This window comes from Tiliqua scincoides, chromosome 1 (genome assembly GCF_035046505.1).
Source record: "Tiliqua scincoides isolate rTilSci1 chromosome 1, rTilSci1.hap2, whole genome shotgun sequence".
Lineage (NCBI taxonomy): Eukaryota > Metazoa > Chordata > Lepidosauria > Squamata > Scincidae > Tiliqua > Tiliqua scincoides.
In genome coordinates this window covers 253,236,470-253,257,708 of record NC_089821.1, presented here as the reverse complement: position 1 = coordinate 253,257,708, position 21,239 = coordinate 253,236,470, and the positions used below count along the sequence as shown (strand labels likewise).

At 38.7% G+C, this 21,239-nt stretch overlaps 1 protein-coding gene across 4 annotated transcripts in view; it reads right to left on the bottom strand.

Annotated features, from left to right (window-relative positions):
* ESRRG (estrogen related receptor gamma) overlaps nt 1-21,239 on the bottom strand; it is a 509,743-nt gene that overhangs the window by 208,371 nt on the left and 280,133 nt on the right. Inside the window, exon 1 of one of the 4 annotated variants that reach the window (XM_066618943.1) lies at nt 15,815-15,882. The exons of the other annotated variants lie outside the window; for them this stretch is intronic. Within the exon in view, the coding sequence (XP_066475040.1) occupies nt 15,815-15,870 (56 nt within the window). The 5' untranslated portion in view covers nt 15,871-15,882. Of the gene's footprint in view, nt 1-15,814; nt 15,883-21,239 lie in introns of those variants that run through there. 4 annotated transcript variants of the gene reach the window in all.

The window sequence follows — 21,239 nt, the reverse complement described above, 5'->3', positions numbered from 1 at the left end:
GTCCCAATCCAGTTGAAGGCTCCTGTGACAGCTATTTACATCACACACACACAGTGCCAAATAACATCAACACATGTTCTACTGCCTAATCCTATCCCCACCACATTACAACATGTGGTCATGCCAACAGACGCTGCACTGTATGCCATGGTGTGCATGTGGGGGAGAATCAGATAGCCTGCAGAAGGTAAGTAAGCCTCCCAGTAGGCTGCAAAAGCACCTATGGGTCACCTTGGACTGATGCCAACCATTTTACTAGCGTAGGTATGAAGAGAGCCAAGGGGAGTTTCAGAGAGGGGTTCAGGGATAAGATCCAGACATGAGTTGCTGCTGCCAGGCCAATGCCCTCCCTCCCTCCCCAACACACCCATAATTCCTTCCCAACATGCCCTGTTATTCTCCCTCCCTGCACATGGCCCGCTGCCAACTTACCGGCAACAGTGGAGCTTTGTGAAGCCGCTGCAGTATATGTTGCACTTCTTGCCATTTGCAGCAGCAGCCTGGCAGTGTGTAATAGCAACCTGGCTTCCATGCTGCCGTATGGTGCCTTGTACTGCTGGAACGCTAGTTCCAGCAGTGAAAGGCCTCAATAGAATTGAGGCCTAAATTTCCTATATAATAACTATCACTAATCCTTACAAAAAGGAACATAAGAACAGCCCCACTGGATCAGGCCATAGGCGCATCTAGTCCAGCTTCCTGTATCTCACAGCGGCCCACCAAATGCCCCAGGGAAACTGTACAGGGAAACTTAAGAGCAGAATTCAGGTTGTCCACTTTTTGTCCATGTCCAGAAACACATGGCTTAACTGTGTCATTGAAATGTACATTTTTTCATTCCCTGTACATTTTTTCTTTCCCTGAGATAGCTGTAGTATGCCCTGGATACTGGTAGCATACGTACTAAGAAATCCTATGCATACGTAAACTCAATACAGCTAATTTCAAAACAAGCATCGATTAGACTATTCAGACATTATGGTATGAATCACACATTCATACCATAACAGCTCCAAAGACACATTTGCTTAATCATATACAGTACTCAGAAGTGTGCCACACATGCACACAGAAGAAGATAGGACAACATTGTGTCTGAAAAAAATATAATTCTTATTTCCTCAGTGCCATTTTCAAAAAAGCAGCGGAAGATGTTTCTGCTGTGTGGGAAAGGAGCTATACTTTTAAATTAGCGACACTGAATCTGGATGCCATAATTCACCAAAGTGCACAGCTGCCAGAATTGGGGTCAGAATTTCAAAGGCACTGAAGCCCAGCATCCCCTACTTTTCTCCATGGGAGCTGCAGGGTGCACAGCAATTTTGAAAAACCTAGCTACTTTGTTACCAAGCACCTACACAAGATAGTCAAGCATTTCCTGAAATCTATCCCTATAGTCCGGTGCTCAAATGAACAAGAGTGTGTGCAAGTTTTCAAGAAAACAGACCCAGCTTGGAAATGCATGTGCTGAAAGAAAATTAAATAGAATATTTCTTAAAGAAAAATACCATCTCGCCTCCAATAAGCATTTTCCTAAGAGACTAAAACTACACAGGTCAGATAAATAACAATTTATTACTGGAGAATAATTAGTGTGACTCGGAAATTGCCCTGCTGATATTCTATCTAGATAACCAACCAGAGCAAAATTTGCCCCCTTTTATTTGTCTCAAAGGCGGCTAAATGGGGGTAAGTGGAGGAGCAAAGGGAAGGGAAGCTGGTAAGCCCATATACACACCTTTTAAAACCTGCTCTTATTCATTTTCCACATCTTTTCCTTCAGATAACACTTCTAAAGCTACAAATTTGAATTTATGCACAAAATAGAGATACGAATATAAATTCCTCAACATAAGAGCTTTTTTTTTTTTTAAAGTATGAAACAAACTGCATACCTCTTATAAAACTGCCACTAAATTGAGATAAAAACTGCTAATGTATCCGTTTTGCACTTGCATCAGTCATTCTAATTTCCAGGGTACATGTCGAATCTGAAGAACCTTGGCTTTAGCATCCAGTTCTAAACTAGAGATGTAATGAGGACAAACCCAGGTTTTTTCCCTGTCAAGAATTTCACTTGAGGGGCCTCCTTCAACTTTCTCTTTGAGCCCCACGGTCTAAGCTGGCGTATCCCTGAAAACAGTTCTACTTCTGAGCCTCTTTTTACTTATGCAAGACTGGTGTTGCATCACTGTTCTTTTCCTCCAAGAAGGTTTTAGAGGTATAGAACAAAACATTTTAGACAGTATGAAACATACAATTATTGTCATTATTATTATTAAAGTGCCAGCAACATGTCCCGAGCTGTGCAAATGAGGAATTCAAGCGGGTCCGCGCCCTGTAGGACCTCCCAATCTAGGCTAGCCAAGGAAAAAGATAGACCGAGAGAAGCAGGGTGTAAGAGGCGACTAAGTTGAGCCGAGCCATTTACATAGCCCATTGGGCAGTGTTTAGTAAACAGGGTGTGTATGGTGAGGGAGTGTTTCTATTTGACTGTCCTTGTAAAAGCAAGGCAGGGGTTCTGTTTTTAGTGCACACTTTGGATCAGTGCTAATCCTGTTTTATGTTGTTCACACCTGCTGCTGACTAGCAGACTGCTGAAGGTTACTGCTGCTCTAAGTGAATCTCTCCTAACCCCACCTACACCAGCAACAAAAGCTATTCTGTTGAACCCCAAACAAACGCTGGCCTCAGTTTTTTAAACTTTCTAAAGAACTGTGCTGCACAGGTAGTTTTTATCAAAATGAATTTACCTGAATAATAATAATTATTATTTTCATAATTTCAGAAAATTTCAGAGCGCGATACCATAGTCTTTCGAGACTGAAGGTTGCCAATACAATAATAATAATAATAATAATAATAAAACTTTATTTTTATCCCGCCCTTCTCCCTAACGGGACCCAGCTGTATACTAGCTGTAATTCCTATAGAGAGCATTTTTTAAGTTCATACAGTAAAACCTGTATTCCATTCTGCACAAAGAAACTGCTCTAGTGAAAGTATCCATTTTCAGGTACACATATATACTTAGCAATATACTTAACTGAATGAATTCCGATTTTGCTGGCGACGCTTTGAATAAAGAATGGCATTGCAAGTGCAAGCCCCTTAAAATACTGTATGTAAACTCTGCATAAAAATTGGAATATTTTCCAGTGCCAGTGAGAACAGCATTTTTATATATCAAAATACACAACCGCTTTTGTTTCTGGTCCAAACTGATACAGGGAACTACAAGTATTCTTTCCTCCCATCATGATGATATGCAGAGTAACCTATTGGAAGAAAATACAGTATACAGACCCAAGTGTTACACACGTACTATATGTTTAAGTATATCTATATTCAGTAGTACCATAGCAAAATGCTAAGTTTCTTCAGGTTCTGTTAAGGTTCATAGCAGTTCAGCAGCTTCTATGGAAACGAGACCTCTTTCAACATTAGACTCATAACTAGCAGTCTGAGACTTGAGCAGGCCCAAACTTTAGCTTTTTAGGCATTTACTTATTTAGGTTTGGTGTGGTAGCACCATGCTAGTTACGTGCACCTGGTCTACTGCAGCACTTTAGCAGGGTGCATATAGTTCCATCTCACCTATGCTCTCTCTTCTTTGGTAGCCTGATTTGACCTTAGTTATCTGCTGTCAAGCAACTGTTCAGAGTCGTACCCTAGACTTGTTATGCTGGCGAATAAGTGCCTATGAAGGGGCATATCCTGAACACACAACCCATGTAGTAGTAACACTGTTATGGGTCAAAGAGCAAAGCATATAATTTTGGATATATTCTTTTAATATTGTCTATTTGTCTATTAATACGGTTTCTGCAATGGCAGGGTTGATTTATCTCACGTCCACATGGTTCCGTTTTCCGAAGGCAGTAGAGCAGTAACTTCACAACTGAAAGATGGGATCCACACGGCATTGCAGTTTCAAGCCAGAGCTACAGCTGAGGACAAGACGGCCATCCTGCATCATCTCTGATGCGACCCAGTCCTGTAGACTGTGCAGGGGGCAGAACAGTGTCTGTGCAGTTTCTTCCTAAGGTTCTACTGCAGCAGCAAAAGGAACAGATGAGCTGTAACCCAATTTCTAGCCCTGTCATCCCGTGGTCTTATCTGTAGCCAACCGAAAGTAGCACTGTTCAAATGATATTGGCGGACTTAGGATCAGCCTATACGCAGTTGAAAAATAAAATCAAGACTTGTTTCAGAAGGCACAGATGGACCTGTCACACGCTCCCAAACCTCTCCAATACCTCTACGGCAGGGGTGCCCAAACCCCGGCCTGGGGGCCACTTGCAGCCCTCAGGGACTTCCAATCCGGCCCTCAGGGAGCCCCCAGTCTCCAATGAGCATCTGGCCCTCTGGAGATTTGCTGGAGCCCATGCTGGCCTGACGCAACGGCTCTCAGCTTGAGGGCGACTGTTCAACTTCTTGTGTGAGCTGTGGGATGAGGGCTCCCTCCACTACTTGCTGTTTCACCTCTGTGATGCAGCACTGGCAGCAAAGGAAAGGCCAGCCTTGCTTTGTGCAAGGCCTTGGGCTACTGCAAAACTTTCATTCATTCATATCAGTTCCATCTCTAATATATTCATTTATGTAAATTTATTCAAATTTTAAATGTAAATTAATTCTTTTTTTACCGGCCCCCGTCACAGTGTCGGAGAGATGTGGCCCTCCTGCCAAAATGTTTGGACACCCCTGCTCTACGGTGATGGCTGCTTAAAATACAAACCTAGAATCACAAACTGAATTTTAAAACCCTTGCAATTTCAATTGTGCAAACATTTCATAGAGATTTTAAAAATGCTGGGGGTGTGGGGAGATTTAAAAAAAACCCAGTTTAAAATCTCAGGAGTGAATGATGCTTTCACATAAAGTACAGTATTGAATAGCTACGTTGTCAACAACAGTAACTTACCAATCATATGGCATTTGTGACTTGCTACAATATGGTTGATTCCAAAGCTATGTTATTAGTTGCTGAAAGAAAATAGCAGTGGGGCCTTCTGCCTTCAAGCGCTGCTTCCAAGTATGCCTGCTTCAGGAGGAGTTAAGACTACTTTATTTTGATTGCAGTGTTTTCCCCAGGCGGAGAATTTTATTTCAGTTTGAATCTTTAAACCATTACATTTTCAGTGATGCATTTTTATATTTACAGTTGACATCTTCATAGAAGAATGAAACCTCTGAGCAACAGCTCTAAAGCATGAAGTTTGCCTCCAGTAAGTACTTAAATTATTTTACACCCAAATGGAGCCAGTTGCTTTTTAGCTAAAATTTGACCAACCTTAAACTGAAGACCTTTTCTTTAAATAAAGGTCTCAAATTGTGAAAATAAACTTGCCAATGAAATATATGTTTACCCAGACAAAAAGCCTATTGGAACCAGAATAGTTGACGCAGTTTATCAGCTTGTCAACATTTTGTTCTCTAATTCCCTGTCTTCGTTAAAGTTACAGAACAAGGCATGTGATATCCTGATTAATCGAATACTAATCGAGAGAAATTGACAACAGAGATTTCACTGAGGGTGATCAATAAAAATCCCAACTCAATCTATGCTGATGAGCACTGCCATTTATCAACCTGAATACACCAACTTAATTTGCATGAGTGCTGAGAATTATAAAAATATTAAACTATGAGGTTAGATTGTAAAAGTTTGACTAAATCGGGGCTTTTAGATGCCAAATTGTATATTTAATGAATTGTGACAAAAGCAAGCTATCTAACATGCTTTCTCTGGGTCCTTAAGGAAGAATACAGTATAGGTGACTCCTTTTTGGGTGTTTTATGTATGCAGAACATTTTTACCAATGCAGACAAATAGTTTTCTTTGTCAGGTATTTCTATGTTTCATTTTTATGGTTGCTTTTGTAAATTAATTTATACAAAATAACTAGTTGAAATCTGCCACAAAAATGATGATACTGGGGAGCTGCAAAAGTTTCAGGCATATTAACTTAAACAATACCGGAAACAACTGAATTTCAGGTCTCATTGAAAACCACGGTAGATCTGATGGAATAAGTAGTAACTGCTCCCAGCACACACATTTCATAGCATGGAGGAGGATAAAGACGCTGAAATTTTCTAAAGAATGCTTGAAAGAGATGTATTCCACTTATAAAAAGAGCTGCTATAGTTGCCAGGGGCTCCTTTCCCAATACATTCACTTGCACTTTAGTCAAGGTAATAAGACCTCCCATTCATTATTACACACGCACAAGCACCCTAGTATTCAATTTAAATGGAAAAAAGGCATGACATGTCTAAAACATTTACTTTTGCTAATGTAAAAGTGTTGGCATTTTGCTCCATTCCTGATAAGCTGGTGCCAGTGGAAGTGATTATTCTTTTCTTATTCAAAGCATATCAGCAGTCGAAAGCACTCTCAATCTTATCAGGTGTATGAACAGCACAGTTACTGAAAACAGTTTGTCCTGCTTCTCTCTCTTTCTGCCAGGCTATCAGATAAACCCAACTAACTAGCTGTATTTACACACAATCAAACATAAGCTGTATCTTGGAAGAACTGTTGACTGATTTCAGCATGCCACAGGTTTGCTGCTCAACACTGGTGACACATAAAATGCCAGCAGTGTGTATCCTCAAACTACAGCCAGGAAGAAACCTCTATAAAAATATTCAAGACAAGAAGTGGGTGGCAAGAAGGGGATGAGAGAGGTCAGAGTTGACCTCAGCAACTGACATTTTTGTGCAAAAAAACAAAAATTCCAAAACAAACTAGCAAAGACTTATAACATTTGCATCCCAATACCATACTGATTTCAGGATACAATAATTTTGCATGACATCAGAGATGTATGTATTTATGGAACCTTTATTGGCATTAAAAACAGCATCAGAATCCCAAGCAGTAATACATACAAGGCTAAGACAAATCCACACTTTTTCAATTCTACAGTAATAAGTAATTAGATTGGACTGCATCAGAGATGAGTTATACGTAAGTTGCTTTTTATTATACTAAGGCTGCAATCCTAACCAATTTTCTAGCACTGACATAAGGGCAACACAACTTCGAGGTAAGGGAACAAACATTTCCTCACCTTGAGGAGGTCTCCATGACTGCCCCCCCCAACTGCATAATGCAGCATATATCCCACTGGCACAGCTATGCCAGTGCTGGAAAGTTGGTTAGGACTGCACCATAACTTCCTTAAATTCCTATTTAGATTGCTGATTAATGAATACAGATTGCATCTACTTGTGGTGTAAGAAACATACGTAACAGAAAATGACTTGTTAAATGTGATGGTGAAGTGTACAGTCTTTGTTCCATCAACATTAAAAGTTGTATTGTGTGAATGATCCCCCCCCCATCCACAGACTTTTTTTGCAAATACCTCTGACAGAACAGAAAAAAAGGCAGGAATGTGACAGCACCTGAGTCCATCTCATGCTTCTGCCTCAACTCCAGGAACAGAAAGAGCCGTCTTCTAGATTTGTGGAAGAACAATAAGATGAATTAAGCCAAGTGTGCAATGCTGTGTAATTCAGCCGATTGTTGCTTCTCCATCTGTGAAACCATGGTTCCCATGATTGATGGGACAGGTGTCACTCATACTAATGGAAACTAGGGGCAGTGGATGTTCTGCTCTTGCTAATATGACCCAGCTCCCACTGTAGACAACCAGTCTCAAATACAATACATTGCCCTGTAGCTTTCTTCAGATGTTTCCAACTTCCATGCCCACTGTTTCTAGGAACGGCTGGTTTAAAAGAGATGCAGCTTCATTCCATTCCAGAACATCTGATCACCTCACCAGGTAGACAACTACTATGAGAATAGTTCATGGATGAAACTGTTATTTAAAAGAAATATTCCTTTGATTGCTAGGCTCAAAATTTTCTATGTGCTGCGTGAATTCTGCAAAATGTTTGTTATGTAATACATTCATTTCCATGTTTTTACTTGCCAGCTCTCAGAATCAACCGCAATTATTCATTTCTCGGTTTTTTTAAAGTCATCTTATTATCTTTTTATTTTACAAACTTTGCTTAATTTTAAGTAAACAAAGCACATTATTTACTTGTTGGGTCACTAAACCTCACAGCCTGCCAAAATTAATTCCTCTACTACTCCCCCCCCCACTTTTGCATTTGACATATCTTTTACATCACAAAAATTTAGACAAAAAAAAAAGAACATCTAATTTAAGACATAATTATGCCCATAAGAAACCCCAAGAAATTATAAAATATGGAAATGTCTTAGTAACAAATAAAAAAGATAATTGTATAGACAGATATAAAGGTCAGCCCTTGCTTTCTCATGCCTTATTTACAAATGGAGTGCTATTTTAAATAACAGTTTGAATGGGCCAAGTAACCAAGCTATGTTGCATACGATATTATTATTTTACTAGCTGTTGTATGCAAGATACAACAATGCAAGGAAAAATCATTTAAAACATTGCAGATGTCAAATGAGAATAGGTGCTTTCTTCAATATTAATCTCAGCAAACTATGAGAGAGGAAAATAACATAGTGCCAAGGATAAGAGCTGATAATGTAAAACAAGCCATCTTTCCTCCTCCAACACTATGTCCTAATCTACTTGAATCTTCATATGGGAAAGAACGTAACTATCACTCAGGGGCCGGTCAACTTAATTTCAAGTGGTTTTCCTCTATTATATTTGTAAGTGTCTATACATCTGTATGCTTTAAAGGAGATACAGTCTGAACTGTGATGCTCTAGATTCCGACTGGTTCTCTACTCACTATTGTTGTGGGGGCCGAAAACAAGCCCCAGCAAACTGGCAACATGTTCTCATTCTAACTAGCCAGAGCCATCAATCTCTGATCACACCTATTAAAATCTCTTTGTAGCCTACGCAACATCTTGCGACAGCTTGACCAGTTGTTTAAGGAAAGGGTGTGTGATGGAGCAAAGCTAAATCGACACATCTGTGATACTTCTGATGCCCCTCAGCATGGCTAATATTAATTTGTTTTCTTTGGCTAGGTAAGTGCTGCCAAAACACATTACATATGGTATGTAGTTCCAATCAAAATGATGAAAAGGAGATGTGCACTTTTGTCTCACTCAAAACAACATGAAAAGACACAGAGGAATAAGTGAGACAGCAGTCAGCCTGCAAACTAATAATGCTAAGAAAGGTCTATAAGGATTTTGTTTCACTAGGTATTTCATCTTCACTTGTGAAAGTCCCATTGATTTCAATGGCTTGAGTCTTAAAAGCTTGCTGCACCAGTGAAAAGCACTTCTGCTTCTGTGGGGGGTGCTGTCGATGCCTCCCCTGTCTGCAGCCCTCCCTCCCATATAGTCCAAAAGCTGCCTCTAGAGGGTTGAGGGACCCTTCTGAATGGGGTTTTGAGCAGCATGGAGAGTGCAAACAAGCAGAGAACACAATGTACACTGCAGGTGGAGGGCTTTCCATTTGAGCATAGGGATCTCTGGATCCAAGCTTGTAAGATTTACTTCCAAGTATTCATGAATACGATTGGAGCCCTAAAGTTTTATTTTCAGACTTATATTCAATTCTACATCAACTCTCCTCCAAAGATTAAAGAATTTGTTTTGTCACTAACAAGAAACATTTCCTTATTTTCAATTATAAAGGGAAAAAAGCTCTTAAGAGTATACGAACTTGCAAAGAAATGCATGCATACATAAAAGAACACAATAAACGGACTGATAAGCTTTTTGTTAGGGGGAAAGGAAACTGGTGAAAAATAAACTTCTGGCACTCTAGTCACAGCAGTGCACTCTCACTATCTGCATATTAGGCTTTGGATAGAAAGTGTCATGAAAATAGGTTTTTATTTGCGTGTGTCCCCCGTCCCCCCCCCCCATCTTCTACAATCATAATTTTCAACACAGTCTTCAGTGGGGACAACCTAACAATCTGGGCAATAAATTTATCTTATGACCCAACTGTGAAATGTGGAATAAACTTTTCAAGTCACCACCACTCCCACTATAATGTTTATGGTGTAAATTTTCATACTGTATGAACTAATAATTAGCAAAGGGATAAAGCAAGCATCTTGAACAGAGAAAAAAGAAATTCTAGGCAAAACTTTTCTATGGTGAAAGGAAAAGCCATTTAAAAGAACAGATTTATGCAGATGTGTCTATGTAGTAGCACAAACCTATTCTGACCAAGGAGGATGAGTATTTCATAATTAGAAGAGGAAGAAATAAACAATAATTGCATTGGGTTCTATATGCCACATGAGCAAATAAGGCTACATTGCTACCAAGCCCTATTATTCACAAGTAGGTCCTGCTTGTGAAATAAATGGAGCTTATTTATATGCATTTTTAAAGGACTGCAGCCTTTTAGAAGGGTTTGGTTTTCATGTATGATAATTATGTAAAAATGACATTGTTACTTTGGAGAGCAAAACATTTAAAAATGCTTTTGAATTGTATATTTGGAGAATAAAATGTGTTGAAGATAAATACATAATCTTTAGATTATGAAAGTAAAAGAAATTAAGGTTGCCATTCTTTGCCACACTTCCCTGGGAGTAAATCCCCCTGAAATTAATGAATCTTACTTCTGAGTAGACATGCAGACATGCCTAGTTTTGCACTGGCAAATATGTATCCTATACATTTTACAGCATACGTTTATATTAAAATATATTTTCAATTTTCCTTTTGAAGTCCAAGTCTTTACTATAAAAATTGACCATGTGTCAGAAGAGTTATGCCTTCAGTTATGTCTTCAGAATGCAAACATAAAAATGGTAGCTAATATAACTGATGAATGCAGAAGTTCTAACAATTGTATTATTTTTGGTCAGACAAAAATATGAATGTGAAAATGACAGTAGCTGGAATCTGTGTCCAAAGAAACACACCAGTGAATGCATGAAAATTTGAGAAGAACCTTATGTAGTATCTACGTTGCTAATTATCAAATTTATTTCTTCAAGGTTACCTGAATAAAGGCGGCAAAAAAACTTTAGAAAAATGCTCACACATGTATACACCTGAATAATTATAATCTATAATCTATGGTATATATACATAAAGTAAGCACACATGTGCCCATGCAGCCGTTATCGGCTGTGATAAAACAGAATTGTTTTATATCAGTGTAAATAAATTTTGATACCTCTCAGCCAATTGCTAAATAAAACTGGGTGTTAAAAAAAAAAGACCCCCCTCCCTGCTAAAAAAAATGTGTTGAATGTGTAAAATGAGGATGTCAGGCTATAGGAGACTGCTGGTTGTCATTCCAGCACTATCAAACATATACACATGAGTATGATTGGAGACAGAGAAGCTAAATATTTCACTGTCAGAGCATGTCGGGAAGTGCAATTCATTTCTCTCTCATGTGCTTTAGGACAATGACAATTTAATACAAGGCCAGTAGATGTAAAAGAGATAAAAACCAAACCAGCCCAGCATAATCACAGATTTCCTCCTGAGAGCTTGCTAGGGCTGGAGAAGAACAAGGCAGAAGATCCACATTTTATTGTTTCTGCCCCCCAATGAATATGCTATGAAGCAGAACCCAAACCATACTCTAAAAATAACAAGACTTACTTTAAACTTCCAAAGGAATGCCTTCTCCAATACATTCCAAATGTGCAGTAAACAGAACATTTTTTACTGACTCATAATTGGCTAAAGAGAATACTGAATTCATACAGGGGTATCAGTCTGAAGAGTGTTAATTTTTGTTGCTCATTTCTGTTTGTATTTGCAGTGTGGCCAAAGTCAAAGGTCATTGTGCATCAAAAATATTCAATACCAGGAAGTTTGCCAGTCTATTTAAGCATACTGTTAAAAAATTTTAACCTATCAGCAGCTTGAGTCACTTTAATGTTGTATGCACTCTTAGGTTCTGTTTTAAAAGAAGACAGAGCTTCAAGAATTAAGAAAATCACAGACAAGTTACCTTCTATGTTTGATGCATAGTGCCATGTATTTTAAAATTAATTGCAAGAGTGGGGCTCGGCTAATGAGGCAGTCCTTATCTTCCTTCAGCAGTCCAAGCGGAAGTATTTTTTCCTGGGGGTTTAATATGCTTTTCCTTTCTTTATAATGCCCAAAGTGATACGTAAAGAAACTTCAAACCAGATGAAAACAACAGAATCCATCTCCTGAACCAGAGATTTTTAAAAATCCGATCAAAGAAAAGTTAGGGTTGTTTATTTTTATTTTTTTTAAAGAATGTTACGCCCCCTTTCCAGTCACATCTATTTATTAGTATCTTTAAAATAACTATTGGTTACTAGAAATTAAAGTATATCAGTTTAGGTTATGTATGCTTAGTGAAATGAAATATTTCTGAAAATGTCTTAAGCTAAGGACAGCTTAAAATGGGACAACAAATCTTCGAGGAAAAGGGGCAAACAACAGTGGGTAAAAAAAATGATCATCCATTCAAGAGAATTAATGGATATTCACAAGGGCTTTGCTAATAACACAGGTTAATTACTACTGCAACACACCAGGCTCAGTAAATAAAAGAGCAGAACCATAAACACATTAAAATGAGCAACCATCACTAAAAAGGGGGTCAGGCCCAGCAAATAAAAAGCTGCCTGTCAGCCATTTCAGCCTCAGTTTTTTGCACTGCCCTAAAAACTTGCAGAAAAGGCATAAGAACCACTGAAATGTAAAGGTAAGAAATATAACAGGGAAAGAAATTGTTTGAGGAAGGCCATTTTTGTGAATATATAAGGGCTGAGCATGAAAAGCAAATCCATTAATTCACACGTACTCAGTAAGAAGGCTTGTTTTCTTGATTTGGAAGACAGTCCTTTTAGTTTTGTCATGCATTCCCACCCGTATTAGACACACACACACACACACACACACACACACACACACACACACACACACACATATTCATGGGCTAAACTCTCACTCCCATTATATAAAGGAGGCTCCATCTCAAGGAGACTAACATTAAGGTTAAATGAGGAGTCTTAACATTTCCCAACCCCCATCAGCTACTCCTCCACATCAAATATTGCACATTTTTCTAGATCACATTTTATTGGAAATAAGAACTATGTTCTGAGAGTGCAAAAACAAACAAAAAAACCAAACACAGCATCTCTAGCTATATAATGAAGTATATTAATAAAAGGGGGAACATGCAGCTTACACAGAACAGGTCTCAAACATGAGAATGACTCTGAAATTAAATGTTGCAAAAACTGTGTAAAAAATTTTCAGAGTACGTACTCAATAATCTTTGGTCTCAATGTTCAGTTTCAAGATTTCAGGTATTCATCCTAAAATTCATTTCTTAGCATCTGTAATTTTCCTGTCATGTACTTCAACACAAATTTGGTATATTTGTGTAAATAAGGCATACTGCAATATTCCCATTATCTCCCTCTCATTTCAGTACAGTTTTATTCTAATGGAGGAAGTGAGGAAAAGGTCGAGGGTTCAAATTCATGAAACGGACAGAGCCACAAAGGGAAATGTACACAGTGTAGAGAAGATATCTGAAGTCACAATTCTATTTGCCTTTCTATGCCTGGCATTCAGAGATCATGTTTAAATTTACTAAGCTAGTTCCTCCCCCTCCCCTTTTTTGGAGTGTTTCAATTGCCTTTCCCTCTTCCAACAGCTGTGACAACTGTTAAAACAGTCAGTAAAATTAAGTCTGCTCTATAATCCTTTAGTCAATGTTACATTTTAATCAGAGGTTGGAGGAGATTTCATGTTATGAGCACACCGTTTGATTCAGAATGATTAAATTGACACACATATGTCTATATCAGCACATGTATTTATTGCATCTGTTTTGTTATTAACCGCTATTTGAAATTAGCAGCATTACTGTTTTTGCTGAAAAGGCAAAAGCAAGGCTTGCAGTTGGTTTTAAGTTTTTGCATTCTTTAACATGCACTAGCTGGATATCAAAGCATACCTAGTGACAGGCAGATGACAATGTGCTCCCCAAATGTTCAGTCAGTTTTTAGCCTGTTTCCCCCCTCCCCACACACACACTATAAAGTGCAAACTCTAGAAATAATGCGCTACTTTTATTTCATCCCTGTGGCTGCCTTTATAGTGCATCATATGCCACAAAGCAAAAACACAATTACTAGCAATATTAATAGCATGTAAGGCTCTGCGGTTTATTAATTGAGACAGAGAGGCAGATGTGTTGCTGGGCATTAGATAGTTCTGCCTACCCACTGAACCACAGATCCATCCAGCCTTACATCCGGAAGACTTTTAACAGAGGCAAAGGGGGGGGGGGAGAGAAGAGTGCTAATTGTGGCAGGGAGGGGGGAATAGTTTGAATCTACCACCAGAGCCAAAAAAGCACATGCCCTGATTTCATTTAAATGCATCTACTTTAAGAGGCTTATCAAAACTAATCATTCAAATTAGCTCTAAGAAGGTAAATTCAAGAAAGCTCCTTAAAAAAAGAACATCTTCCTAACTTTAGAATCTCTTCCTCCCACCTCCCCCACCAAAGAAAACCACCCATTTCAACTTGGAGCTGTGACAACTGCACTTAATGCACAGATTAAGACATTTTAGACCACACTCTACATCAGCTTACTGAGTGCTGATCTATAAACCACATCTCAGCAAGCATGCTACTACTGTTTATTTACCTTCCTCTGCAGGTGAACAAGGAATCCTGCCCCTCATCCTCTCCCACACCTCACACACTTATACCAGTTTTCCATTGGCAATCTCATTCATTGCCTAAATTATTTCCCAATGTCCAAGGTGCTTTTTAAAAATCCTTTACTTAATTGCAACTAGCCAATATAATATGCAGACACTAAGGACAGCTAGTGGGCATACATCCACAATACACTGTCAGTTCACTTCCTCATACAGTCACACTACACCTTCTGCCTAGAGCTGAATTAATGACAGCTTCCACAGTGTGCAGTTATTCAGACCAAAATTAAGTTTACGAGCCAAGTTCTGGAGAGCTTAATTTGTGTCAGGACTTCCATTCCCTCTCTTTGTAGTCAGACATGCCAAGAGAATATGCTTTCAACTATATATTTTGGAAATGCACATTAAGGCTACTGTGTACACTCAACATGTTTTTTTTTTTTTAAAGAGTAGTTTATAGGAGAAAAAAATGGTAGTAGCAATAACTGAAGGGTGTAATTTTTTTTTTAAATCTGCTACATTAAAATAAAAACCATATTGGCTCAGGAAGTGCAAACCCTTAACAGACTGATTTGTCAGTAAATGACTGGAATATTATGTTAGACCTTAATTACAGAGCACTATCCTTAAAGTGGGATTAAACACTTGGGCTGTTTTCCCTCCTAACTGTGCATGGCAAAGAAAGCTCCCAGAGATAAAAATATTTATGGAACTGCAACGGTCATAATCTAAATCCTGTTTCTGAAGAGATCCTTCTTAAACTGTTTCTTGGGGGGGGGGGGTGAGGTGGGAAGAGAGAAGAGGGGGGAAAAATGTCTTTCTGAAAGGTCTATTTTAACAATTCACTCTGCATTAGTGCCAAGTGCCTATTCTTAGTACCTGAATAAGAAGTGACTGTCACTCACACACACAGCTGTTTTACTGGAGAGTCACACACTTGCGACTCAAAACGTAACATTGTAGAGAGAGAACAATTCTCCACTTATTGAATTAGCAGATAAAGCCCCAGCACAAAAGAAGACAAGACAGACACAAACACACTCATGCACACAGAAGCCAGAAGGTATTACCTGGAACAGCATTTAATGCTGGGTGCCCCCCCATCTTACAAAATAATAAAAGGGGGGGGTGAGAAAGAAAGAAGGAAAGGAGAGGAGGGGGGGGAAAAAGAAGAAAGGTACCTACTCTTCTTCGTAGTGCAAGGAAAAAGACTCAGGAAGGCAAAGTTCTACCGAATCCATGTGCGCTCGGCAACCATTATTTGTGCACCCCAGCTATAAATCAAAGTTTCCTTGACAGAGCACAGTGCAATTAACACAAATGTTCTCCTGGTGACAAGCCTATAGGCACAGCCAGTTGGGACTCAAAGATCTCACACTCTCCTAATCAAGGACTTAAAGCCCCGATTGGAGCTTATAAATATGAAGTAGGGCTTTACATATGCAGTCCCACTGGTCCAAGCAGCGAGCGGATTGGTAGCGAGGCAGCCAATGGGAGGCGGAGAGGACAGAGGCAGCAGAGATTGAGCAGGAGCTGGGCAGGTAGAGAGAGCGAGAGCAAGCGCTGGGCACGGAAAAGGGACCAAAAGGGAGTCCTGTACAGATCTAAAAGATGCTGCGCTTTCAAAGGGGGAGCTTCAAAGCCCCGCTCTTAACTCTTAGCTGGCTCGCTTAACTCTTTAGGGGACAGAGCTGTCTGCTTCCAAAAAACAGTGCAGTTTGCAGGAAAGGAAGGCAACTTCAGTTATGTTGGGGAAGATTTCATCATAAGGTATAGCTATAAATATATATATATATATATAAGGTTTGTGCTGTTGTTCTCTGTTCCATTCTGTTGTTGGCTCTTGTGCTTCCCTCCCCTTCCCTCTTCTTGTTTAGTGCAGTTGTTAACAGATGCTTCCAATTCCATCCTGGGCATGTTTACTCAGAAGTTGCTCTAAGGGAAGGGAGTGGGCTTACTTCCAAATGGGTGCATATAAGGTTGCAGTCTTAACTCAGAGGTAAACCCCTATTGATAGGGTTGCCAGATACAAAGGGTGATAGAGTGCCTCTACTTTTAACCACAGTAGAGAAGAGGGAATTTGAGCAGGTGCAGCTTTTCAAAACCTTCCATGTTGGCACCTGCCAAGATTCCCTCTTCTCTACCATGGTTAGAGGCATTCTGCCCCCTTTGTATCTGGTAACCCTAGTCATAGGACATATTTCTGAGGAAACATGCGTTGAATCAACTGATTGCATACCTAAATATAAAGTTCCATTTAACTCAGTGGCACTTCTGAATTTACACATCAAGGTGCTGGATATAGGATGACATTCCAAACTTGCTCACTTAGAAATAAGTCCCACTTAAATCTGCAGGACATTCTTCTGAGTAAACAGAGATTGGATTGTTCATCTTTTCTCCTGCATTTTACATTTTAAAGACTAAAGCAAAATCATATGCATGACTACTCAGATGTAAGCCCCTCTGAGTTCAGTGTGACTTACTCTCATGTAAGTGTGTATACGGCAGCCAGAGTCGTATTATCAGTGTTAATTTGTGTAAATAAACAAGACTAGCAAGCAGTTTTTTTCTGTAAAAGTGTGACATGGAATTGAAAAAAGAAATTTATGTCTAATTTAACAGTATTTGTGCAGAAGCAAGAGCATGTAATTACGGCTATATATGTATCTGTTATATATAAATGCATGTTAAGATGACTGTATTTCCCTTGTTATAGTCATGAAAGAATAAAAAATACACCTTACTGATCAATATCTTTGGTATTAAGTTTTATGTAAATCCCAAATAAACTTAATATCAAGTATTGTAGTGAGATAGTCTGAGCAAATTTGGGAGATTAAACTCTTCAGCAATGTGAAGGTTGAAATGTTATGTACAATTACTTTGGCATGAGTCCCCAGGAAGTCAGAATCCCTTCTTCTGAGTAAACATGCGTGAGATAGGGCTATTAGCAGGTTTAAATCTTGATGTTCTAGTTTAATTGGTGCCTCAGCTTCATATGCAGTTCATATACATAGCTTCATATACACAGACATGCACCTATGTACAAAAACCTGAAGGATCTTGTCAGCATGGATGCAAATGTATTCCATTATTAGCATGCATGCCTAGAAATACAAAATTATCTACCCCTCTAATGCCCCATTCCTAGCTACTACATGTCAAAGCTGCTGACCTCCCTCACTGAACAAGCCAATTTCATGCAAATAATGGGGACAAAATGCCACGCAATGTTTAATAGCAAAGCCACTCACTTAAAAAAAACTCATCAAAAATAAACTGAGATACCACTTGTTTTTAAAATGTTCTTTGATAACTTTAAGTATCTACATGCCATACTATCTGCACTCAGAACAAAATGTGTTTACTTTTTACCTACCAAAAGTAAATACCTGCCATATATGGTGAGAAATTAACAGTGACATTAAAAAAGGAAACACACTTTAAAAAAACAAAAACTAGTTTAGTTGTAATTCTTGTACAAGGTGCTTTTATTTTTCCCTGACTGAAACACTCCATAGTACAAATGGCACAATCTTTTATACCCAAACAAATCAGTGCACACCCCCAGAATGCATTAACACCATTCACAAATGGAAATAAAATAGCTCTCTCTCCCTCTGCTTGATGGCTTTTATTAAAGTAAGATGACATAAGAGGAGACAAATACATGTAAGTCCAATTGACACCTATGCCTGTCTTTGTTTTTCGGTGCAACTTCAGGTGTGTAATAGATTTTTTCCAAGTACAGTTGTGTGTCTCCTTCTGTGCAGCAAAAATGCATGCATGCTGACGGATCAAGAATCCACACAACAAGCTCTCACCACTGTAGAAAAGCAGGTAGTAAAAGCTTAATTACCAGTAGCATTATGCTGCCTATAGTGCTAAATGTGGACTCTAATTAAGATGTAAATTTGGTTTTGAGCAGTGAATTAAAAGCACTCTGAGATGCATCTCATCTAACTGTTTAACAGATTCATCAAATAAGCAAGAAATAAAAGGTGTATGTTTATTTTAGGGCTCAGCACACCTTCACAAAAACATTTTAAGAAAATTCTGATTATGCATATTTACTCAGATCTCCATATCACTTACGTCTGTCCAGAGTCCGTGTTCACAAACATACAGAAGCACATTCCTACAGACAATATACTAAAAGCCCAATCCTGTGCATGTCTCCTCAGAAGTAAGTCTCATTATAGTAACTACTGCCTTAAAGCATATTCTTGTTTTTAACATTCTTCCTGAACATCACCTGTGTTTGAGCTTCACAACCCTGCACCTGTATAACTAATAATAATAATAATAATAATAATAATAATAATAAAACTTTATTTTTATCCCGCCCTTCTCCCAAAAAGGGACCCAAACTAAGTTTATAAGCAATTGGTCCTTACTGGGATATAGTATTATGTTCATTGAAATGTTACTAGAAATACAACATTTACCTCATATTTTCTCAGGATCATTATAGTTTGCTGCAGAAAATTCTTTAAACTACTCTCTTCTCATGTGCTCCATGCTCCTTTCCACATCTACATAGTTTCCACTATTCCTTTGCTTGCCCATGTCATCCTACTGCTCCCCCATCATCAAATTAACTATTGCTATCTTTCCACCAGACGCCTTCCAAGCATCTGTCTTCGCCGATGGTACTGCTGCTTAGAAGACCAACCATAGCATTGCAATTTATGCATTAATGAAAGGCGGTTGGCCTTCTCCCCTGGGACTGAAAATGTCACCTCCACTAGACCTGGGCCTGGATTTTCAACTGCATTCTTGAACTTGGGTTTGCCAACCACTATTCAGGTTTTTTTTGTAAAACAAAACAAAATTGTGTAAGAGAAAAAAAGAAGCGAGCAGATGGTATTATTGATTTGTTTTCTGAAAAAAAATGCTTGTTTCCCATTAAAGATACTCTGAAAAGTTTTGCGCAAATATAGTCCAGTAGAAATAGTAGCTAAAAGCAAATAACTTTTATAACTCAATCTCCAGATCATAAAAGATATATGTCGCTCGTGCTGTCCCCACAATCAAAAGCTCCAGTGCAAAATCTTACCTCAAGGAGTCTGCAAAAGGCAATGGAAGTTAGGAGTGCGAGAGGAGCTGTCATGAGTATCTACACCAGTCGATGAGCACTACTGAGCAGTGTCTACATCGGCCATTTTCAACCTTTTTCATCTCATGGCATACTGACAAAGCACTAAAATGTCAAGGCACACCATCAGGTTTTTGACAATTGACAAGGCACACCATGCTGCCAACTGGGGGCTCACTTCCCCATTGACCCTTTTAATAAATAATCTTCCCCCAAATTCCTGTGGCACACCTGTGGATCACCTGCTGCACACCAGTGTGCCATGGCACAGTGGTTGAAAATGGCTGGTCTACAGCTTCACATCCCCTCTGTGTGTATAATTATCTCCATGTAGAATACAGTATGTCTTTAAGTGCCTTCACACTGAAGTGCAACAGACACCAGATTGCCAGACTCCTAACCCACAGTTACCTGAAGGCTACTGAAGTAAAGATTCAGTAGCACTTTGCAGAAGAAGTACAATTAATTGTGCCAACATATTTACTTAAAAGAGCACTGGAGACAACAAATCTGGAGGTGGGGGTGGGGGGGAGAAGAATCTGTGTTTGCTATGAGATAAATTTTATTTGGAGATGTTATATGTCCACTTATTTGCTCCTTCCATACAAAACAATCCTGTCATTTCTTCAATTAAGTTTCAAGTCAATGTTGTACATCACCCTGGTTGCCTGAAACTAATTATGAAAGAATCAAAGTAACTCAATTGCTATATCTAGTATTTTGTAAGGTAACTTGACAGGAAAAAATATCAGAGAACACCACGTTTTAAATAATGCTTCCAAAAAACAGGACTGGGAATGAAAAGTCCTGGCGCTGCAGCCTCTTTGTTTCACACGCTCCACACAATCATTTCAAAGCAAATCCCACAGATTTAAGATATTTTAAAGTAAGTAGGACTAAGGTGTTAACACTGTGCTAGAATTTTATAAGTTGTCTTTGCTATTTTTATTTGGAAGTATAACATATCTCTTTATGCAATATACTGTACATTTTTTTTTTTATAAAAAGCTGGTGACAAATGCTCTCTCTCTGAATTCCTTTGCACGCTTATATACACTTGGGAAAATGGTTGTAGATTACTACTTTGTAACCATCTGCCACTTTCATTTATATTTAGCAGAAGTAATGACCATCTTGCCTAGATTTTAGACAACAACCCACAACATTAGAATATGCTTTCAAATATAAGGCACAAATATAAGGCACAAAAATATAAGGTGCGCCCACACACACAGGTATAGAGAGAGTTTGTTTACTTCTAAATGGAAGAACACAACATTTCTTTTTAATAAGTCACAGAAATGTTACCATATTGGTGCGGTACAATATATTAAAATAACACAACAGGTATTCTATTTCAGTCATTCTTTAGAGTTAGCCACTGGTATTCAAATGAGTGATTTGTGTAGAAAAAACCTGCCCTGACTATAAGTGAAGTTTGCTCTGTTGTCCTTAAAATGAATTATTCTGCATGCAATGTGTGGGAAAATTATTGTTCTTGATTGAACT